The sequence below is a fragment of the Herpailurus yagouaroundi genome, unplaced genomic scaffold, assembly GCF_014898765.1.
Source record: "Herpailurus yagouaroundi ecotype Mexico unplaced genomic scaffold, PumYag 201, whole genome shotgun sequence".
In the NCBI taxonomy this organism is placed as follows: domain Eukaryota; kingdom Metazoa; phylum Chordata; class Mammalia; order Carnivora; family Felidae; genus Herpailurus; species Herpailurus yagouaroundi.
The window spans coordinates 6,479,407-6,503,880 of NW_024412432.1; the positions used below are offsets into that span (position 1 = coordinate 6,479,407).

Sequence of the window (24,474 nt, forward strand, 5' to 3'; positions counted from 1 at the left end):
AGAGTAGGCATTTTACCAAGGCTTGCCTGACCTGGGAATTTAAATCTTGAGCACAATGATTGATTGCAAGCCAAGTTACAATGATCATGGTGAGTTTTCTCAGCAGCACTAGTAGAAGAAAACTTTGGGCAGTTTCTCAAACTGGTTCCCCAGCCTCCCCTTCTTCTATCCTTCACTTCTTCTTTCTCATAACTTTTCAAAACATTCTTTTTGCTTAAATTAATTAGACAGTTGCTGTTACATGCAGCCCATCAGTCAAAGAGGCTTATCTTGTGCAGGCAGCACTGCTAATTTCGGGGGGGGGGGGGGGGGCAATAAAAAGCACAGGTCTCAGCTGCCACTGCTGCCAACCAATGTCACTTGGGTCTTCACAGTTATGCCATCTGGGGCATAAATCAATCATTGCCAGGCTCTCTCAAGGCTGCCACTGAACATTCAGTGCAATAACTTGCCTCAAGTTTCTGGCTTTTTCCTCCCCTTTCAGACTTGAATCAAATGCCATATGTCACAGAGAAGGGAACTGACTTCTGGAGCAGCTACCAAAGGGGCTGGATGATGCGATCTGGAATGAAAGAGGAGTCAACTCTGGAGGAGAGAACTCTGACCAAAGGGAAATAAGGGCAAGGAGAGAGACGCACCGCCGGGTGATCTGTGGCCTCCAGCCGACTCGCCCAGTGGATCAGATGCCTCGTGGACTGCCCCAGGCATGTGGTCAGTTTTGCCCCAGCCACTAAGCTGCTGTACTCAGTGTTTTTAGAGATACAAGAAGAATTATTAGAGTACAATTGGAATTGGCACTAGTGTTCTTGAAATGAGCCACAGGCCATCAGCCTCTGCTAAGATTAATAACAACACAGAAAATCTTGTGTGGAAATTGTCAGTTGTTCCAGACAACTACAAAATTATTTCTGTGCAAAGAGGCATGTCCAGGCCAATTCATTGCTGTCCTCTTAAACCTGATTGGTCAGAGAGGTGTGCTACCTACGAGATGACAGGAGCTTGGTTAGCTAAGGCAGCAAAAGAAGCCTAAAAGTTTAGGAATGTGAATATTGCCTATCCTAAGCTTGGGAGTTATGCGAACATTCCAGATCCAAGCCCATGGAACCTTCTATGTACGTCGCTGCCCCAACGAGACCATGCACAGAGTAGAGTTTGCCTTGATTTCTGATGTCCAGGGAGCAGTGCTGGTTTGCTACGTGCCCTCAAACTTCCTATCCAGGCTGGTCGATGTTTCCTAGTTTGGTGTGATTTCCACATCCAACACCCTTGTGTGTTTCAGCATCTGTGTCATAGGCTTGGTCCTGGAGTGATTAAGAACAGCCGTGGAGAAGTTCAGCTCCATCAAAGCACAAATGATTTATGATATTATTGATAAGTCTCAAGGATTCTATGTATATCCAGTGGATCCCAGAATAGAAGCAAGATGAATATTCCATACTGCATTGGCAATGCCAAAGGAGACGATGCTTTAGGAAAAAAAGATTACTCACTAAAGCTCTTGAACTCAATGTGATCTCCTTGAAAGGGTGTGGGTCTGTGGGAGGCATCCAGCCTCTCTGTATAATGCTGACAGGAAAGAAGATGTTCAGAACCTGTCAGCCTTCATGAAAAATTCTTTGGAGATGCATCAGCTATGAACACATTTTTTTTGTTCACTATTAACAGTTAATAGGTTTAATTACTTAATAAGTTTATCTCAGATATACATTTCTAACCACATGATAGTAATGTAATTGTGAGGACAGCTTCAACAGTAAGTTCATATTCCAACATAAATTTTTGTTGAAAATGGTAATCAAAAGGAAAATGACTTATATCAAGGCAATCATCACTTCCCCCAGAGTCTCTAGAGAAATAAAGAATAACTTTACAAACAGAATCTTGTGTCAATTTTAAACACAATCATAGAAATACTAAAGCTGATAATATTAAAAACTCCATTGGATTGTACCTCTTAGCTTTCACTTCTCCACCCCACCCCCCGTTTATGTACATTCCTATGAAGGCAGTATCCTAATTTCCTGCAGTCTAGGGATTGAACCTGTGGCAAAGTCCATATTTTACAAAGCCTCCAAATACTGCTGCTAATTTAGGACATAGCTTTCAAATGTGAACATTCCCTACTCTGAACCTTTAGCCATAGACTCTAGAAATGGTGCTCCCTTACTTTATTTCTACTACAGCTATGAACACAACTTAACCGATATATACTCTGCCCTTGTAGAAGCTACAAAATTTAAAGCTACTTGGGAATGGCTACAATAAGTTAACAAACATGGTATTTTTCTTGAATGAAAATTTTATTATGGATTCTTTTTTTCAAAGAACAGCAAAACATTCACAGCTCTGCAAAGCTGGTGGGACTTAACAGACACCTTAATTCTGACTTGAACTGGAAACATTTAAGAGAATCTTCCTCTTGCTTTGCTAACAAAATCTAGTTTATGTTGTCTTTCCCTTTTGTGTGTGTGTGTGTGTGTGTGTGTGTGTGTGTTTTGTTTATGGTATCTTTGTTGCTACTTTTTCTAACTGGATCCCAGTGTTCAAACTTGTCTGTGGACTTAATTATGCAAATTGCAGTTAATTGCTTCTGGAGACACACAAAGACACAGCAGGGTGAATGGGGTCCTCTGGGTACCGAATCTTGATCCTTTCCAAAATGACATAGTGGGGTCTCCTGGGTTCTACATCTGTTAATTCAAGTTTACACTGACTGTGTGGTGAGTAGTTTAGGGGTTCTAAGCTAAAGGGCAAACTGGGGATCTTTCTTTATCCTGTTATTCTCATAAAGAGATAAAAGTGACATATGTTTATATAGCAAAATCTGTTTTAATACCAAATAGTTTATATCTTTATGCATTTATATTTCTAAGAATACAGTTCTCAGAGTCCCTGATATTGTGCATTATAACATTACATTAGTAACAGTTGTGGCCCTCACCCTGCCCTGCACCTTTTAAGCTGCTTCACAGAACTGATTTAGAAGTTCTCCAATTCACTCTTGCTTTCCTTCCAATGGGTAGAAGAGAAGGTTGGATAGTTGGTTCTTTATGTTTTAGGTAAGCCATTGAGGGGCTCCTGGGTGACCCAGTCAGTTGAGTGTCTGACTTTGGCTCAGGTCATGATCTCACAGCTCGTGAGTTTGAGCCCCGTGTCTGGCTCTGTGCTGACAGCTTGGAGCCTGGAGCCTGCTTTGGATTCTGTGTCTCCCTCTCTCTCTGCGCCTCTCCCACTCGTGCTCTGTCTCTCTCTGTCTCTCTCTCAAGAATAAATTTAAAAAAAATTTTTTTTAATTAGGTAAGCCATTGAACTAAAATTCTCTGTTAAACTTCCTTATCCTTTGTTCTCTTTATACTGTCTGACCAGAATGATGCTGTGAGTTCTGGAAGATCTTTGCTTAGGAGTCTTTCCCCCTATTGTTTATCCATGGTCAGTATTTTATGTTGAATATGTGAAGGACATTAAAATCCTAAAATATCCAAAAAGAGGGAGAGACACAGAAACAGACAGATGGGAAATTCCTCTCTCTTCCTCTCACAAACGGCTCTGAGGCAGTTTCTCCCTATAGTTTGTCCCATATAACATAGACTGTGTCCACGCTCCTACACTAAGACTAGCTGTGTCTCTCCAAGGCTCTCCACAAAGCAGTGGCTAGCACAATATCACATCCCCTTATATTACTTTCCATCTGAAACTTCCTTTCTCCTTTCCTTCACTGTTGATATCCTCAGATTGCACCTCAGAAATAAAACATCGGCACTTAATCCCTGCCCCAGGTAAATCCTGCCCCATTTCAAAATAAATATTCCTTTGTATCTGTTTACTTTTTTGTACTTTTTTTAAAAGCAGGCTTTTACATTTATTATTGTTGAGTGTCCTCTCCTCCCCTCGACCCCGCCCTGCTCTGCTCACTATTTTTGCCCTACAGTCTAGCTGAGTGATTTATTACCAACTGGCACCAAGTCTCCAAATCAAAGTATGCAAGGGAAACACATTTGCGTGATCCCCCTTAATAGAAGATACACCAGGCAATCTGTCTACTTCTGTTTCCCAGAAATAAAATAACTAGAAGGCCTGCTGCTTCTCTTCCACATATTTGAATTTGGGTTCTGGAAATTTCTCCAACTGTCTGTGCAACAACCTCTTGCTTGACAATTTCCAGAACCCATTCCACTGACAGCTCAGCTTCAGCTTCTAGCAACCCTGAGCTAGAGAAGGTGATTATTTGATCAATATTTTACATTGTATCCTGAAGTGGTGAGTTCAAGATTATTCAAAGAGATATCAATTGTAAAGCAGTGCACACACCAAGTTTGGGTTGTGCAAGACAATCTGTCCGGCAGGAACTGATGATGACCGACATCACTCAAGTCACCTCTTTGATGACATTTAAGTCTTGTGCATAACCTTGTAAAGGAGCATTAATGGAACTCAGAGAACCTCTCAAGGACTGTGTGATTTGTTCCACAACTTTTTTGTGTTGTTTAGACAGCAAGGGAAACAAATAGATTACTGGTTTGTTAAAAAGGATATAGCTCTGGAACAACCAGATAGAAGAGATATATAAGGCAAGTTATGTGGGAAGGGGCACAGAGCTTGAATCTCTGAAAAAAAATTTTTTACATATATTTATTTTTGAAAGAGAGTGAGAGCACGACCAGGGGAGGAGTAGAGAGAGAAGGAGACACAGAATCTGAAGCAGGCTCCAGGCTCTGAGCAAGCATTCAGCACAGAGCCTGACCCAGGGCTCGAACCCACGAACCGTGAGATCATGACCTGAGCCAAAGTCAGATGCTCAACTGATGGAGCCACCCAGGCGCCCCATCTCCCTGAATCTCTAAATGTTCATCAGCTGGAAGCTCTGCACTGGTACTTATGATGTTTAGTGATTTCTCCTAAGTAGGAAATATACATTTCACTCGTTAAAAGCAACCCATGGTTCAAAAATTTCTAAATTGGTTTTGAACTGTAATGATAATGATATATCATGAAGATGATATATTTATTCCATTATAACTAAATATTTTTTAATGTTTATTTATTTAGAGAGAGAGAGAGAGAGCAGGGGAGGGGTAGAAAGAGAGGGAAAGAGAGAATCCCAAGCAGACAGAGAATCTGTCAGCGCAGAACCCCACGCAGGGCTCAATTTCATCTCATGACCATGAGATCATGACCTGGGCCAAAATTAAGACACTCAACTGACTGAGTCACCCAGGTGCCCCAATAACTAAATATTTTAAAACAGAAATTGAATTATTTAAGACTCATAGTGTTCACCAGAAAGAGTCCACTCTGTTCCTAAGCCAAAGCCTATAGATGGAACACTTTACACACAATAAGAAGAGAAAGAACTTCAAATGGTACTAAGAAAACCAGGATAATATAATGCCCCAGAAGCCAAGGGTGAATTTCAAGGAAGTGGTCAATTTTATCTTATTTTTTAAATGTTTTTTAATGTTTATTCATTTTTTGAGAGACAGAGACAGAGCACAAGCAGGGGAGGAGCAGAAAGAGAGGGAGACACAGAATCCGAAGCAGGCTCCAGGCTCTGAACTGTCAGCACAGAGCCCAATGTGGGGCTCGAATTCACTGACTGCAAGATCATGACCTGAGCTGAAGTCGGATGCTTAACCGACTGAGCCACCCAGGTGCCCTGGAAGTGGTCAATTTTAAATGCTATAAATGGATTAATCAAAAAGAAAAGAAACAGAGGAAACTTACACAGTAGTGGACCATCTCTTTTCTGTTAACCTTTCTTGGGGCTTTAGTCTATTGATCACTTCAATAGAGTCAGGGGAAATGAAAATAATACAGATGTCCTATCTTCAAAAATCCATTTTACATTCCTCCTTCTGTATGTATGAAAAACTACAGCCTCCTCTCTAGCAATGTCTACTGTCTATACGGTGCTCTAGCCAACTTTTGCAACTTTTCCTCCAGAGTACCTCTTAACCCGCTGTTTTCTTTTCTTTTCTTTTCTTTTTTTCATGCTCATTTATTTATTTTGAGAGAGAGAGAGGGAGGGAGGGAGGGAGAGAGAGAGAGAGAATGAGAGAATGCGCTGGGGAGGAGCAAAGGGGAGGAGTAGAGACAGGAAGAGAGAGAATCCCAAACAAGCTCCGTGATTCCAGCTCAGAGAGAGCCTATCATGGGGTTTGATCTCACGAACACTGACAACACAACCTAAGCCTGATACTTAACCAATTGAGCCAACCAAGTGCCCCATTAACTCACTATTGCTGTAAGTTTCTGCCATACCTTATCATGACAGAAAACAGAAGATGTAGCAGTGATTGTTGCCAAAGCTTGACATTTAATGTAGCTATTCAGAATGATGGCCTTCTTGATGACCAGAACAGTTTAGCTTGGATACTGTTTAGGAGTAGAGGGAAAGGTGATGGGGACAGAACATCATTGATCAAGGCTCTGTTAACCTTGAAAATGCAAGCTTAGGGAGTATTTAGAGGTCATCTTGATGTCTTCAAAAGCCTACGCCTGTGCGTAGAGCTGCTGGCAAAGATTTTCAAAAGAAATAAACTCAGCCAGCCTGTTCCTTTGGCTCTTCGCCCTTTTATTTTCATCATCCTTTCTGTGGACACAATGCCCATCCTACAACCATAAAGACAAAAGTCATATACGAGGGAGAGTAAGACCAAAAGCAAGGAGCCTAGTTCCTTGCTGACATTCTCAAATGGCTGCATCAGCCCTGGAGTGCCTACCTCTGGATTTATTATATAGGAAAATCCCCTTTTTATTTAGTCACTATAGCCTGGTTTTCTGTTGAAGTACAATACTACCCAGCCATTTGATTGTCTGCCTTCCTCACCAGATCATGAGACGTCAGCAACCACGTCTATATTTGCTACCTGTAAGATAGGAAGCTTTCATAGAAGTTCTAGAAAACTCAAAATTGCCTTAAACTATAAGGAAGTTTAACTCACATAACGAGATCCAAAAGTGAGATAGACTTAAACGTTGACATAATTCAGGGGTACCTGGCTGGCTCAGTCAGTTAAGTGTCCACCTCTTGATTTTGGCTCAGGTCATGGTCTCACAGTTCATGGGATTGAGCCCTGCATCTGGCTCTGCACTGAAAGCACAAAGTCTGATTGGGATTCTCTCTCTGCCTCTCTCTCTGACCCCACCTCAAAATAAGTAAACATTTTTTAAAAATCTTAAAAAAAACAAGTTGACATAATCCCATCACTCCAGCTCCATTACTCTGCTATTCTTTTTGCCTCCTCCATGTGTTAACCTCACACACAGGTTGCCCGTCAAAAGGACGGTAGCAATTTCACACCTCATATCCAAGCTCAATCACGTCCAGAGGGAGCATGAATCACTTTCTAAGTTCTCCTGGAAAAGCTTTTCTGGAAGCATCCTACACACTTATCTTTGCAATTCACTGAGGTGAACTGGGAAACATATATGACCCTAACCCAGTCCCCTACAAGAGGGTGAAATTGCCCTTAGACCAGTCCAGACCACTCCTGGAGCTCAGGATGCTGAGCTAAGTGAGCTGTAAGAGGGATTCCTGAACAACATCAGGATTCTGTTGGGAAGGAAGGAGGGAAAGAATGCTGAGTAGGTAAGGACTCCCTTGTTGTATTCCCAACACCTTGTATATTTTTGGGGAGCGGGGGAAGGCAAAAAAAAATTTTTTAATGTTTATTTATTTTTGAGAGAGACAGAGCGTAAACAGGGGAGGGCAGAGAGAGAGGGAGACACAGAATCTGAAACAGGGTCCAGGCTCTCAGCCGTCGGCACAGAGCCCGACACGTGGCTTGAACCCATGAACCGTGTCATTGTGACCTGAGCCGAGGTCGGATGCTTAACCAACTGAGCCATCCAGGTGCCCCTCAACACCTTGTATATTAAAAAAATAAACCCACCTACTGCGCAAAATGTATAATTTATCTCAACAAGAAGTTGAGAGAAGGAAGCATGTTTTACTCATGTATACTACTCCCAGTGTTTAACTCAACAGCCTGAACATAGTAGGAATTTAAATTGTTGGGTCAATGAGAGAAAACAGCCTAAATTATATAACCGTCCTGGATTCTTTTGAGACTGCTAGATTTTTCTTGCAAATCACTTTCTTTGACTCCCATGACTTAGAGCTGCTGGGGTAGACAGGAAAAATCCGAAGTCAACAGATTTACATTTATTCAACAACAATATTAATGTGCTGGTGACTTTGTCTGGAAAAGCAAATCATAGTGAAGTCCTTAAAGTTTTTTTCTTACCAAAATGAAGAAACTGGAGGGATGATGTTCTGCTTCTCTGGGGGCACAGTTGTCAAACTTAAAAATTCCAAATCCTTCCCAAATTTTCCAATTCCAATATTCCTTACTGTCAATAACTAGAGATGACTACTGTTGGTTATTTTTAATAGTTGAGTTTCAAGGTGTGAACATTTCATATTATCCATGGAGATTTAAGTCTCTGAAGAAGAACAAAAATACATTTTTGTTCTATATGAAAATACATATACTAAATTTTCATCACTAGGCAAATTTAGATCATCACTAAACTGACTTGGGTACCTCTCTCCTCATCCTATTAAAAAATATTTTTTTTTAAGTTTGGGTCTGTAAGGCGATACTTCCTGTAAAAATGTCTCCTCAGCAGGGCCACTAATACTTGACCTGAATGGTTGGCATTGGTGAGTTTGGTTCACAGAAAGTGCCCCAGAGCTGGGGATTGATGAACAAAGGTTTGAATCTCAACCCAGAACACTGCTGTCACCAGGGACTAACCACTGAACCATACAGCTCTCTCAAAACAAGGAACACAACCGCCGCTTTTGTCACAGCCAGGACTAAAAGAGTCAGTAAGTAAGCACAGTTCCAGGCACATAATGTTAACCTAACAATTTAATACACTTGTTTTCTCATCCATTTCTCCAAATTTCCCAACTAATCCCAAACGTCCACATGGCCTCCAAATGGGCCAGGAATTTAGCACAAGAGGCGTGCCTGGGAAATGGGGTTGTGGGGGACCCGCCAAGGCGTGTCGCAGCCTGGGGGCGATTCAGCCCCCTGCAACGACTGGCGCCGTCACGCGCGTCGCGGCCCAGGAACCCGGATGCTGGGGGTCGCCGAGGGCGTCTTGCCCCCACGTCACCCACCCGGAGTGGCGAGGAGCCGTAGCCGAAGGCAACGCTGCGCACCGCTCGCAGTCATCGCGACTCAGGCCACCGCGCCAAGCCGCAGTACCACGTGCCCGAAGAGAGGGTGCAAACGTGCACAAAATGGCGGAGCAGTACGCCAGGACAGGAGGGAGGAAAACTGCCTGCCAGCTCCCGCCGGACCCCTCCGGGCAGTTTCCGGGTCTTCGGAACCGGAAACGGGTCCCAGGCGCGCGCCTGGGCGAGAGTGGGCGGGGCAGCCTTCCCGGAAGTGCCTCCGGTCCCGGCCGGGGGCGCGGCCCCGTGGCCTCCGCTGTTCAGCCTGGGAGTGCGGTAGAGGGAGGGGCCCCAGAACACCGCCGCCCTGTCCGGTTTCAGTGCGGCTGGGCGAGGGCGGTACCCCGTTAGGGCAGCGATCCCACGGTGGGCAGGAAAGGAGAGCTGCAGAGGGACCCGCGCCCTTCCCCCGCTCAGAGAGGGAAGCGAGTTTGGCCAGCCGGCGGGTGAAAGCGACGTTCCCCAGTCCCAAAGGGAGGGGCGGAATGGACGGGCCCCTTCCTCCCAGGGAGTCTGCAAAATTCATTGCAGAGAACAGTCGGGATGTGTTCATCGACGGCGGAGGCGTGCGGAGGGTGGCCAAGCTGCTGCTCGCCAAGGCCTCGGGGCCCGAGCTGCGCCTGGGGGGCTGGAAGGCCCTTCACGAGCTGAATCCCAGGGCGGCCGACGAGGCCGCGGTCAACTGGGTGTTCGTGACAGACACGCTCAACTTCTCCTTCTGGTCGGAGCATGAGGAGCACAAATGTCTGGTGGGGTACAGGGGGAAAACGTACAGCGGGTACTGGTCCCTGTGCGCCGCGGTCAACAGAGCCCTCGACGAAGGTTGGTGCCCCCTGTCAGACCTGAGGCAGGGTTCGGTTCAGCGGGAGGGTCCCAAGGAGCGGGTCCGGCGTCTGGGTTAGTACGGCGAACTTGAAGTTCTTCATTGCTTAAAGTGAAGCAGTTCTTCTCTGTTTAAAATAGAAGTGTGAGAGGAGGCTGGCTATAAGTCCATTCTCAGTGAGAAATGATCCTAATGTTTATCATCAGCACAGCTAAGAATAAAAGTCAGTTTTCTAAAGAATGTCACTTTGATGACATCTGAAGAACAAAGGGACACCTATAACATTTTATGCAGTCAAAATACATCTGATGTAATATGACAATTGTTAGAAACGGATGAATAAATACAGATGAGTAAATAAAAAATGCTTCTGATTTTTAAATTCTTCATCCACTTTTCGTGCATTCCTGTAACACTCATTTGCTCTCCTATTGTATGTTGTAAAAGCTAGGGTCTAATGAATATAAAAGTATGACATTGTTCCTCTGCATTTTCTTTTCTCCCTAAGGGATCCCGATAACTAGTGCTTCCTACTATGCCACAGTGACCCTGGATCAGGTTCAGCACATATTCCGTTCTGACACGGACGTTCCCATGCCTTTGATAGAAGAGAGGCATCGGATTCTTAATGAAACCGGGAAAATTCTGCTTGAGAAGTTTGAAGGCTCTTTTCTTAATTGTGTCCGAAAAAGTGAAAAAAGCGCTCAGAAGTTAATGCACCTGGTAGTCGAAAGCTTTCCTTCTTACAGAGATGTGACTCAGTATGAGGTGAGTTGCTTCTGTTGGAGATTTTACAATTCTTAATTATCTTCTTCTAGTTACCTCTTTTACTTCCAGAACTACTTTTGAGAATAAACACTTAAAATTTGAAGTTCCTTCCTTGTGGACAAGGAACAGGAACAAAATTGTTTAGTAGTGTTTCAAAGAGGTTACTTCTTTTATGTTTTCTAGTTAGTGTGTTTCCTTTATTCTTTTGTTCCTTTTTCTTTGTCCTTTTAAAATGTTTCAAACATAAAAAACACTGGACCTTCAATATGATGTTGCTACTGAGGAATAATGAGGACCTTCTGGAACTTCCAAAAATTTAGTTCATTGGATGAAAATCAGAAAATATTTCTAAATTCTCTCTAATAAAAAGTAATTTTTGGCAGATCTAATGTATATATACATATTGTGTGTTTTCTTTTTCACACAGAGTACTTTAACAGTGTTATTTTCTTTATTTACTTTAAATAGATGATGTACTTTTAAAATGGCTAACATTTGGTATACCCTCCCAATATACACCCAGAGTCTGTTTTTGTAAAAATTTTTTTAAGGTTCATTTATTCTTAATAGAGAGAGAGAGAGCATGCACACACACAAGTGGGGGAGGGACACACACACACACACACACACACACACACACACACACACACACAATCTGAAGCAGGCTCCAGGCTCTGAGCTGTCAGCACAGAGCCCGACATGGGGCTCAAACTCATGAACTGTGAGATCATGAACCGAGGTGAAGTTGGACACTCAACTGACTGAGCCACCAAGGTGCCCCTGTTTTTGTAAAATTCATTTAGAATTTGTTATCATTGTATATTTTATGTCACTGTGACATAGAAGTGAAAGCAACTTGAGAGGAGTCGCATAATATAAATCTATTGAATAAGTTAAAGAATGCTTAAGTCACATTGACATTTTTAAGCTACCCTTTTGAAATCACAATTCAACAACTAACAACAATTACCAATAATATTGTTTAAATTGCTCTTTATGATTTACAGGGTGTTTGTCTGTACACTCTCATTTGATCCATAGAAGAGCTCTGTGGGCCTAAGGACAAGGATCATTATTGTCCTGTTTGCAGACCAGGAACCAAAGTCTAAACAGAAAGGTTAACTGGTTTATTTTATTTCACTTAGTCAGGAAATAAATAGCTAGCATTTCAATTCTCCTGTAAAGTGAGAGATGCTTGGTTATATATGTTAAGATTCCTTTGTTGGTGGTGGTGGTGGTGTTGTTAAGATTCTTTTAATTGCAAGAGACAGACACAAAACTATAAAAAGCTTAAGCAAAATGAAGAATTTGGGATGGGTATTAGGGATAGGAACACCTAGGGTCAGGGACTCAGTGCCATCAGGATTCAGTCTCTCTGTTTCTTTTGGCTCCATATTTCTCTGACTACAGGCTGGCTTTCTCCATGAAGTAGAAAAGGTTCATGAATGTGTATCCTATTGCTTCAGCCACCAGAGAGAGAGGGAGAAGTAGACACCCTCTCTCAGGTACCTTCTAAAATTCCTGGTCAGGGGCGCCTGGGTGGCGCAGTCGGTTAAGCGTCTGACTTCATCCAGGTCACGATCTCGCGGTCCGGGAGTTCGAGCCCCGCGTCGGGCTCTGGGCTGATGGCTCGGAGCCTGGAGCCTGTTTCCGATTCTGTGTCTCCCTCTCTCTCGGCCCCTCCCCCGTTCATGCTCTGTCTCTCTCTGTCCCAAAAATAAATAAACGTTGAAAAAAAAAATTTAAAAAAAAAAAAAATAAATAAATAAAATAATAAAATTCCTGGTCAAACGCTGATTGAATTGGCATGGATTATGACCAATTACGTGTGGCTGCAGGGACTTTGAGTGGGGCAGAGGCAGTTCCTAGAAAAGAAGCCCTAGGCCACTGCTGAATTTCATTTTGTTCTAAGCATTTTGCTAATGCAGAGGTTACTTTGAGATTTATCTTTGTCTTTAAAGTGTGTCATTTCAGCCTTTTTTAAAGAAATTGTGGATCAAGTTCCTTGGTGCATCCTTCAGGCCATCTAAATGTATTAGTGTATAAACGAAATCAAAGGTGGCTAAGAATCCATGTATTCCAGAATCGACATGGTTGTAGAAAGGGCTAAGAGTAAATTTAACATGATTTCAGAATGGAATAAACTCATGATAGCATATAGTTTGCTTTGAAGTTGTCGTGAGTTTTTGTTTTTGTGGAAGAAAGAGTAAACTTTTTTTGTAGCTTATAATTCCAAGTTAGTAAGCAAATGTGCTGAGTTTCTATTTTATTTGAAACATGGTTTGCTTTGCTGAAAAGCTCAAAATGTTTTTAAAGGTTTATTTATTTTGAGAGAGACAGAGTACAAGTGAACAAGCACTTGTGCACGTGTGTCAGCAGGGGCAGGAGCAGAGAGAGAGAGGGAGACAATCTGAAGCAGGCTCCCTGCTGTCGGCGCAGAGCCGCACGTGAACTGTGAGATCATGACCTGAGCTGAAATGAAGAGTCCGACGGTCAACCGACCGAACCACCCAGGTGCCCCTCAATTTTTAAAAATTGTACCAGAGTATAGATTAATTTTAAGGCTGACATATTTTAAAATGAATATTAGTACCTGAACCATTTCCCATCAGTACTTATTTTTAGAATACATTCTTATAGGGGCGCCTGGGTGGCTGAGTCAGTTAAGCGTCCAACTTCGGTTGGCTCAGGTCATGATCTTGAGGTTCATGAGTTCGAGCCTGTCATTGGGCTCTGTGCTGACAGGTCAGAGCCTGGAGCCTGCTTTGGATTCTGTCTCCCTCTCTCTTCTCTCCTGCTCGTGCTCTGTCTCTCTCTCCATCTAAAAAATAAATAAACACTTAAAAAATTATAAAAAAGTAAAAAGAAAACATTCTTATAAAAAAAAAATCCCCCAAAAGTAACAAAAATCATACTTAAGGATTCTGATACTTTCTTAAAGGAGTATTACACTTTTTCATTTTTTTCCAAAAGATTGTCATTAGTGTTACCCAAAAGCAGCATATTTCCTATGATTTCTAACATGATGCTGAGCACGTAGTGGGTACTCACTAAATGCTTCAATTTGTCCATTTTATAGTTATCTTTACATATTCATTGAAAAGATACATAAATAGGGTCGCCTGAGTGTCTCAATCAGTTGAGCCCTGACTCTTTTTCCTTTTTTAATTTTTTCTTTTAATGTTTATTTTTGAGAGAGAGAGAGAGAGAGAGAGAGAGAGAGAGCGTGAGTGGGGGAGGGACAGAGAGAGGAGTGAGACAGAGAATCCGAAGCAGGCTCCAGGCTCCAAGCTGTTGGCACAGAGCCTGACGTGGGCTCAAACTCATGACCCATGAAATCATGACCTGAGCTGAAGTTGGACACATAACCGACTGAGCCACCCAGGCATCCTGATCGTTGGACTCTTGATTTCTGCTCAGGTCATGATCCCAGGATTGTGGGCTGGAGAGCCCCGTGTTGTGCTTGGTGCTGGGCATGGAGCCTACTTAAGATTCTCTCTTTCTCTCTCCTTTCTGCCCCTCTTGTCCACTTGTACTTGCTCTCTCTCTAAAGTAAAAATGGATAAATAAGTAACATAAAAAATTTAAAAAAAGATATGTAAATAATAAGGGGCACCTGGGGTGTGTAATTCTTGATCTTGGGGTTGTAAGTTTGAGCCCCTCATTGGGTATGGAGATTGCTTAAAAGTAAAATCTTCAAAAGTTAGTTAATTAAATAAAAGATACGTAAATAATTGAAGTACTTTGAGAAGTTAACTCCAAATCTGGAGGAATTCTGGACCTTTTGGGACTACTTTTGAATTTCAGAAAGTGTTAAAATCAAATGTATGTTTTTATTCATGTTTTAGAATTTTCTAATTGCAAGAGTATAACATGTTTAGGGGCGCCTGGGTGGCGCAGTCGGTTAAGCGTCCGACTTCAGCCAGGTCACGATCTCGCAGTCCGGGAGTTCGAGCCCCGCATCAGGCTCCGGGCTGATGGCTCAGAGCCTGGAGCCTGTTTCCGATTCTGTGTCTTCCTCTCTCTCTGCCCCTCCCCCGTTCATGCTCTGTCTCTCTCTGTCCCAAAAATAAATAAACGTTGAAAAAAAAAAATTAAAAAAAAAAAAAGAGTATAACATGTTTATTATAGCATTTGAAAAGTACAGAGAAGCAGTCTCTATTCTACCAGGAGGTAATCACTGTTCATAATTTGGTCTTTCTACATGTGTGTGTTTGTGTGAATGTCTATACCATGGGCTGGGGACAGTTAGGATCATGCTGTATAAACTTTTAAAAGTCAACATATGAACATCTTTTCTATGTCAGTTCTTTCACAGCACAATTTTTTTCCATTAAAAAATATTTTTAAAGCTTATTTTTATGAGAGAGAAGAGAGAGAGAGAGAGAGAGAGAAAGTGTGAGTGGGGGAGGGGCAGAGAGAGAGGGAAAGAGAGAATCCCAAGCAGGCTCCATGTTGTCAATGCAGAGCCCAATGTGGGTCTTGAACCCACAAACCATGAGATCATGACCTGAGCCAAAGTTAGATGCTTAACCAACTGAGCCACCCACACACCTCGCATAGTACCATTTTTAATGACTTCACAGTATTCCACTGTATGGCTATCTAATCCCATATTTATTTGCCCAACTATTTTACCACAGTAATTCTATTTGATACACAGTTTTATTTTTTATTTAAAAAAAATTTTTTTTAACGTTTATTTATTTTTGAGACAGAGAGAGATAGAGCATGAACGGGAGAGGGTCAGAGAGAGAGGGAGACACAGAATCTGAAGCAGGCTCCAGGCTCTGAGCTGTCAGCACAGAGCCCGACGCGGGGCTCGAACCCACGAACTGCGAGATCGTGACCTGAGCTGAAGTCGGAAGCTTAGCCGACTGAGCCAACCCAGGCGCCCCCACAGTTTTATTTTTTAAATTGATTTTTATGTCTTGTTGTTTTCAGTTGTATGTGATAATAAGCAATACTGCACAATAATTTAACACTTGTAATTATTTTCTTAGAATGGAATCCTAGTAGTGGAATTGCTGAGTCAGAGCATGGCCTGGATTTTCAGACTTGTAATACATAAAATTGCTAACGGTTCTCCAAAAAGATAATAACAAAGATGATCAGCAGCAGCATATGAGAATGCCCTTTTCCCGGCCCCTTCATAACATGGTTATGGTATTGGTTGCTATGTTTTTAAATCTTTAAAAAGTTGCATAAAATAGTCATAATTGTTTTTCGTCGATATTTATTTACTGAGATTATCATTTGTGTTTTTAAACATTATAAATAAACTGATAAAATTAGAAAGTTTAAATGCAGACAGATTTAGATTAGGGATTTCCTAACCCGGCTGTATTCTAGAGTCAGTCAAGAAGCTTTAGAATTCAGATACTGTATATGTACTTCCAAAGCAGCTCTGAATTAGATTATTTGGTAACCATGTTAAAAGCCCTAATAAATTGCTTTCCTTAGGTGATAGTCTTTACTCTGACATACTGATAAACATACATGAAAACAAGAACTTTTTTGATACTTTAATCAATAACATTTTATGTTTCTTTTAAACATTTGTAATTTTTGACCTTTCTAATTTGTTCATGATAAATTTGTTGAAGAAAATCAACTCATGGTCATGGATTTTTTTCATTGATAATTTTTTATGAAGTTACTATTTTGAAAATATTCACAAAGAAATATTATAGAACACATAGAGAATTGTCATTTTGGATTTGCTGGTATTTTCAGTGAGATCAATTAATATTTTAGAGATGAAGACTCTGATTACTAAAATCATTTGATTACTCAAACCGTATCAGCTTGTTAAGAAAATGTTTTATTGATGACTTGAATTTGTTTTTAGATTCCTCACTTGAATCTTTTGTTTTGTTTTTTTATTTTAAGGTATTATAATCTAATCTTTGTGATATCCTAGTTGGCTACCATGGCAACAGTGGTCATGATGTGACAATTTATGTTTTGTTCCATGCTAGCACTGATTTTGTTACATAAGTCTGGTTCTTATATTTTTCTAGTTTGATCTGTGAATCTTGTTAAAAACAGGAGACAATAGCTTTTATCTATTACAGAAAGCATGATGTATTAATTGTGTCTGATATCCAATTTTATTCTGGGTTTTCTTCTATTTTGTTTTTTAAAAAAATGTTAATGTTTTTTATTTAATTTGAGAAAGAGCACGTGTGCGAGTGAGGGAGGGGCAGAGAGTGAGAGTCAGAATCCCAAGCAGGCTCTGCACTGTCGGCGCAGACCCCGACACAGGGTTAGATCTCATAAACTGTGAAATCGTGACCTGAGATAAAATCAAGAGTCAGATGCTTAACCGACTGAACCACCCAGGTGCCCCCACAATTTTGTTTTGTATAATAACTTTTGTGTCTTGCTCGTCAATATACTAGACTTGAATATAAACCTAGTTCCCAAATGTAAGTCCAGTCCAACAATTGCCAGCCTGTCATATTTTGATAGGTTTGGGAATGTTATTCCCAAACGATGTAGGGATACTTCTTAATGGTGATTTGTTCCACTCCCCCCCCCCCCCCGCAGCATTCAATTTAATTTACAGACTTTACATCATGTCAGAAAATGAGCATATGTGTTTGCCCTGGAAAACAAAATACTGAATTTCTTAAAGGTGGCCTTAAACAATTTACTTAGTAAAAGTAGGTCTGGATTGATTGCAGTGGGTATACCTTAAGGTCAGGCAATGTTAAGTTATTTCTCACTGGGACAAAGTATCATTGGAAGTGTTTTTTGGTTTTGTTTTGTTTTGCTTGTAAGTAAAGGAATCTGTATTATCATCCTAAGGAATTTTCACATGGAGCCTTTCCTTGAAGAATTTAATTTCATTTTTTACTTACTTCCATTCTCTTACTTAACACATTCTCCAAGGTGGTCAGGACAAATTTTGGGAGCCAGTAATACTGATTATTTTCCTTTAGCAGACAAGCAGTTATAAAAGATGATTTGAGATTATTACCTTTGGTATTAGGACTAGGAGTAGATTCTAATTATCTGTGTTTTTCCATAGTTTATGCTGATCTGTATTTGTACTTTTATGGAGAACTTTTTAGTTAAATTATAACCCGATATCCTATAATGCATGGCTAAATTTGTTTCTTCCTTGTGTAAATATAATTGGAAGGTAGTTTTGTTCTGTGGGTTTACAAATTGATATTGACTGTTTCCAGAAAGGTAGGCTTGATAAATTCTGGCTGTTCAGCAGTTATGTCTTTATCTCTGAAGTAAGTTAATCTGAAAGATAATAGTTAAAAAAATGAATGTTGTGATTCTCTTCAGGGGTGAGTTTAAGGATGATTGTTTTCCTCTTTATACTCTTCTGTATTTTACACAATTAATGGGAATTATGTTCTAATCAGAAAAATTTAAGAAACTGTCTAAATAAATACTGTCTAGCCATTAAAAAGAATAAGCAGGTGGGTTATAGTGGTGCAGAAATATGTATGTGAAGTAATGTCATTGAAAAGGAACACTAAATAATACCACAATTACCACAATTATATTTTATGTGCCTTGAAAAATCTAGGAAGTAAATTTGGAGTGAAAGATAATTTAATATTTATTAGACTCCCTTTTTCTTCTAGTCAAGGTCTATAAATTCTCACCAACAGTAAAATTACTGCACCCTTGAAAAATGTTCTCAATGTGTGCCTTTCTTTTTATAGCATGCATAAAGCTTTCAGATACCCAGGTAGCATTTATATCTTTTTCATTCATCAGGGGAAGAAAATTTCTTTCTACAAACGGGCCCAAATCCTCGTGGCAGATACGTGGAGTGTGTTAGAGGGAGAAGGAGACGGCTGCTTTAAGGACATCTCCAGTATCACCATGTTTGCTGACTATAGATTACCTCAGGTTCTTGTGCACCTGGGAGCCCTGAAATACTCAAAGGAACTACTGGAGAAGCTTCTCAAAGGTTTGCCAACTTAATTAAGACGGTCTTTCTTATCTAGTTTCTTTCATAGAAGTTCTCCTTTCCTTTAAAAAAATAAAAATAAAAAAGCACTGTTTAGTGTTAAAAGCACATGTAAAGAAAAATGCCAGGGTAATTGAAATACAGAGAAAATTGCTTTTGGTTGTTGTTTACACTGCAATGGAATATGGATATTGTAGGAAATTGTGCCGTTTGACATAATTTCAGGGACTCACAATAAAATGAAACCCAAATTTCTTTGACATGAAGGTGTGCAACACTGAAGTCCTAAAGGTGCAGTATCTGAAGAGTGTTAGTTAAGCACTGAAGAGCACACTATATTGTGAAATATGAGATGGGCTGAGAGATAGGGAATATGCAGTGGGTTTCAAGTCAGGAGTCCCCAGGGTCTGCCACTGGGTTACCTTGCTTAAGTGACTCACTTTTCTAGGCTTATTTATTTACCATTATTGGATTTGAGGAATCATTCTCAAGAGTGGGAGCCTTATTATAATAGATGAGTATAGATAATTGTGTGAAAATTAGCTTTTGGGTGGTTTTTTTTTAATTTTTAAAATATTTATTTATTTTTTGAGAGAGAGAGAGAGCGTGCAAATGGAGGAAGGGCAGAAAGAAGGAGACAGAGGATCTGAAGCAGGCTCTACACTGACAGCAGAGAGCCCAATGCAGGGCTCGAACTCATGAACCGTGAGATCATGACTTGAGCTGAAGCTGAATGCTTAACTGACTGAGCCACCCACGTGCCCCAGCTTTTTGTGTTTTAAACATTTCTGTGTATAAGAAAAATAATTACATAATTTTCACATTAATTTATCTCTTTGGGATGCAATCTTTTCAGCTACTCTTTATTTTTAAAAGCAAGTAGTTTTTATGCCTAACTTTCTCTTGTGAAATAAATTTCAATCACCCAAAACAGGAATAACACAGAATATAAAGGTACCATTGTTGCTGTGGTTGTTTCTACCAGTTTTTTATGCTGCCTTGGGCCATCCATTTTGTCCCTCTGTTTCTTCATTTGAAACATCACAAGCTATTTTATGTCATAATGCTCACATCCTGGATCATTAATCGCTGGATACCTTAAACATTTAAGCATTCAGGGCTTCTTTTCCATGTAGCCATATGCAGCTGATCTTTTTTTGGTGTATACACTGCTCGCCCCTATCCGTAAACATGCTCTTGCCTGGTTTCCCTCACCCAAATTCTCTTTTTTCCAATTCAAATCCTACACACCCGCAGGGGCTTAGCTCAAATGCTGCCTCCTCCGCCTAGCTTTTTCCAGCTCTTCATAATTTGTCCGTCTCCTTCTGAATGTATGTAGCACCCAGTTGTCTCTGCTACCGTGAGGAAAACCCTGCTGAGGAGGGATCACCGGCATAGCTGAACAAAGTTGTCTGACCATTCTTGTGCCGTCCACTTCAATTCCCAAGGCCATTTCCCAGGCATCCAGCTGCAACTGTCCAGCTTCTGAAAGGCTTGTTCTTTCATCCTTAGCCAGTCTGACGTAGCGCGAACTAATTTCTCTGCCTCTTAGTTTATTTAAGCAAAGTTGGATTTTTTTCCAAAAGTACTTTCCTAGCAAACTAGAGAAACAAACTATAAACATAAAGGAGTACACACTAGTATAGTACACTAAGTTTTAAAAACTAAAGTGAAATCTAGAACCAGGTAGCTTGACTAGATGAGGTAGAACCTTCCTTAACTGGCCTTCAATGATACTTCTTCCAGATTTGAGTTGTGCTACACACTTATATTGTTTTTCCTCTCTTTTCTTCTGAATATCTCCAGGGCAGCCCTTGGAAGACCTACCCAGATTTCTGTCCATTTTATCTTTTTTTTTTTTTTTTTTAAATAAATGTGGTCTCTTCACTGTAGTATGAATTTAGATGTTTTTTCTGTCCATTTTATCTTTAACCCCTCTTCATCAAAAGGCATTTTTTTAAACCATTTATAAATACTGTGCAATTTGGCTAAATTTATACTCTTCACTGTGATTCTAGGGCTGACACCAGTCATGGCATTTAAGGCCCACCCTAATCCCGTATGACCTTATTTTAACTTGATCACATCTGCAAAGATCCTGTTTACAAGTAAGGACACATTCACATGTACCAGGAGTTAAGACTTGAATGTGACTTTTTGGGGGACACAGTTCAACATAGTTATTTACTGGATGGAGTGGATATAAGTAACACCATTTTGTTTTTTAATGTTTACTCATTTATGAGAGAGAGACAGAATGCAAGCAGAGGTGGGGTAGAGAGAGAGGGAGACACAGAATCCAAAGCAGGCTCCAGGCTCTGAGCTGTCAGCACAGAGCCCGACATGGGGCTCAAACTCACGAACTGTGAGATCATGACCAGAGCCAAAGTCAGATGCTTAACTGACTGAGCCACCCAGGCACCCCTAAGCAATACCATTTAAGACTGGAGGTGACAGAGTGGAACCTAGTGGGGCTGGGGCATTGCCCTACTTTTCAGTGGATCACAGGGCCTCTTAGGTACTCTGAAGCTCTGTGCTAGGGTGCAGATTGGTGGCCAGAGGCCAAATGTAACCCTCAGGTGTGTTTTGTTTGTCCTCAACCATGTTTTGTTTTGTTTCTAAATGTTTATTTATTTATTTTTGAGAGAGAGAGAGAGAGAGAGAGAGAGAGAGAGAGAGAGAGAGAGCGCGCGAGCCAGCAAGCATGAGCAGGGTGGGGCAGAGAGAGAGAGGGAGAGAGAGTCCAAGCAGGCTCTCTGCCATCAGCTCAGAGCCCTAAGCAGGGCTTGAATTCACGAACTGTGACATCATGACCTGAGACGAAATCAAGAGTTGGCTGCTTAATGGACTGAGCCACCCAGGTGCCCTGGACTCGACAGTGTTTTGAGCACTTGTAATTAGTTACTAACACTTGACAGGTTTCACATGAAAATCAAGCTTTCTGACTTTTGTAAAAGTAGAGAAATGTGGACTTACCTTTAGATAGGGCAGCACACATTCTCTACCTCACCAGTTTGCATCTGGCTGCTGCCTTCACTTACTCTGTCTCTCTGATCCTTACAGGCAGTTCAGTTGTTGAGCCCAGTTCTAGTCTCAGTGGCAAAACATAGTCAATGCCCATCCTGCAGGATCAGATACACCCCGGAGTGGGGCACTGGAGAGACTGCAAGTCCTATGGGAGCTCTTGGCTACATATTAAGGCAGGGCTGGTGGAATGATCCTGAATCCAGAGAACAATGGTGGTTTTCCTTGCTCGGGTTAACAACTTTGATTTCCTGGGTTCTCCTTGATGCATTTAGAATGTACCTAAGACAATGTTCAATTTGTTTTTAAAGGTTTATTTACTTTGGAGAGAGAGAGAGAGAGAGAGAGAGAGAGAGAGAGAGAGACAGAGCGTGGGGGGTGGGGGGAAGGTGTGCAGAGAGAGAGGGAGACACAGAATCCAAATCAGGTTCCAGGCTCTGAGCTGTCAGCACAGAGACCGATTCGGGGCTCAAACTCAGAAGCTGTGAGATCATGACCTGAACTGAAGTCGGACACAGCCTTCTGAGCCACCCAGGTGCGCCAACAATGTTCAGTTTTCAAGTGGGGAAGGGAGGTGTTGTTTTTTTGGTCCCCTTGGAGTCCTCTAAATTTTGTAATTTTTTTCCTGGCTATCAAATCCAATTTTAAATCCTTTGTTTTCAAGAATTTAATAATCTTGTCATCATATTTTTAAATTTATGGTTACCCCAAATTCATGTAGCAAATATTTATTGGGGAGCTAGTATGTACAAGGTGCTATGCTAGGTCCCAGGAATATTAGGACAAGCCAGACATGGTCCCTGCTCTTGTGGAACTTGTAATTTAGAATTAATGCCTATTTTAGAAGTGGTTTAAAGTCTAAGTAGATTTTATATCACTGACTTAGTACTTCCTGCTCTGTTTTTCCCCCCTTGCAGGAGAAATGCTCTCGTATGGGAATAGGCAAGAGGTGGAAATCAGAGGGTGCTCACTGTGGTGTGTTGAACTGATCCGGGATTGTCTTCTGGAGCTTATTGAAAACAAGGGTGAAAAAACCAGTGGCGAGATCAATTCCATTCTTCTGGATTATTACTTGTGGGACTATGCCCGTGACCACAGGGAAGATATGAAGGGAATTCCGTTTCATCACACGCGTTGTATTTATTACTGATCCAAAGTGTAAACTGACCCAAAGAAAACTCCTTGCATTTTTATATCCCATAATCACTTGTACAGTTGTGCCTTGGTACTAAGAGAAGGTGGCAGAGGTTATAGCAACAAGAAAATTGATTACCAAGTCTCACTTAAAAAAAAAATGTTTCCTGACGTATCACTCTGTATTCCCAACTTTGCCTTCTTGTTGAGTTTTGGTCATATTTTCTCTTTCTGTGGACATATGACAGGAGTGTGAAGGAACTGTAATGCTTTCTTTAAATCTCAGATTTCTTAAAATGAATCATGCTTTATAATGTGATTACTCTTCAGTGATAATATTTCATCCATTCAACTGGTATTTTTCCTCAAGATGTAGTAATTTCCTACATACCTTAATCATGTGATATGATGGGGGTGGGGGGGTGGGTAGGGTCTTTGCTGTCTGAATGCTGCTGCTCTCATACAAATCAATCTTGACAGCTAATTTTAAACGTTTTATTGGTATTGACAGTGGGTTTTGCAGCTTAGGATATCTGTCTAGAATTCTTTTTTTTTTTTCCCAGAGCCATTATACTGAAATTGAATAAAGATTTTAAAATTTTTTTGTAAGCCTGGAATGGATTATTTCATTAAAATAGAATTTACTACATATAATTTTAAAAGGTTTACAGATTTGATTATTTACTTTATGTTACAGAAATCTCAGTATCTACCAAGCACTCATTTCCCACCTTTACCCCCCCCACCTTCCTTCCAACGCAATCTTGGTTTTTGTTAGTTACCAACCTTGTCAGCTCACCCTGACTTTGTGTGAATGAGAAAAAAGACATCCTTTCCCCAAGCACTTTACTGCCATCTGCTGAAAATTGATCATAATAATCCTACAAGTGGCAATGAGTGAAGGTGAACGCCCCTCCCAGCCCCCTTTGTTGTGCACTGCACAACTTGTACCACCGTCCTGTTTCCACCCCTCCCCTACCGTGACTCGGGGAAGGTGATCCCGTCCCCATTTCCAAAGGTGGACCCTACTGAATATGAACGGTTTACTCGTGATAATCCTATCCTCTGCCTGTGATTGCTTTAGTAGTGGGTATCTAATCTCATTCTGGCCAGAGACATCAAAGGGGAAGTCTGCAGGGCAGCTGCAGGGCAGCTCTTGTGCCACTGGGCATAGCTTGGACTCATGACCCAAAATGACTGCATTCTAATCTAGGCAGCAGGACTTAAGAAGCAATGAAGCTGAAGAGTGCAAGTGTTGCCAGGAAGGTTCTAGCAGCTACCACATGCGTTTTTGCTTTCGTGTCACCAACTAGAACTTAGTCATATGACCACAACTCACTGCCAGAGAGGGCAGGAAAGTAGTCTGTATTCTAGGCGTTGTGTACCAGCTAAGCTCTGGAAGAAGTATGGATGGATATCGGCAAATAGCAAGTTTTCACCACCATGCCTGGATTTTGGAACTTTCATACCTGATACAGGCTAAGAATTTAAATAACATTTCACCTGATGTGTTTAACAGCTGCTGATCAATTTGCAGACCTATTATGTCACTGGGGATTGCAAAATAGTAATGTTCTAACATTCTTGGTTTTGTGG

The 24,474-nt window shown here is 41.1% G+C and overlaps 1 protein-coding gene and 1 pseudogene across 2 annotated transcripts; both read left to right on the forward strand.

Moving 5' to 3' along the window:
- Positions 1 to 648: 648 nt before the first annotated feature.
- On the forward strand, positions 649 to 2,114 carry LOC121014154 (phosphoserine aminotransferase-like; annotated as a pseudogene).
- A 7,281-nt stretch (positions 2,115 to 9,395) lies between these two features.
- On the forward strand, positions 9,396 to 23,487 carry QNG1 (Q-nucleotide N-glycosylase 1). Of its 2 annotated transcripts, none has more exons than XM_040450307.1 (4): positions 9,396 to 10,009; positions 10,519 to 10,778; positions 18,525 to 18,720; positions 22,662 to 23,487. In XM_040450307.1, the coding sequence occupies exons 1-4, from the start codon at positions 9,673 to 9,675 to the stop codon at positions 22,892 to 22,894; spliced, it is 1,026 nt and encodes a 341-aa protein (XP_040306241.1). In that variant the 5' UTR covers positions 9,396 to 9,672; the 3' UTR covers positions 22,895 to 23,487. The 2 variants fall into 2 exon arrangements, with proteins under 2 accessions (XP_040306241.1, XP_040306242.1); XM_040450308.1 differs by having other exon boundaries at positions 9,401 to 9,553.
- Positions 23,488 to 24,474: the final 987 nt, after the last annotated feature.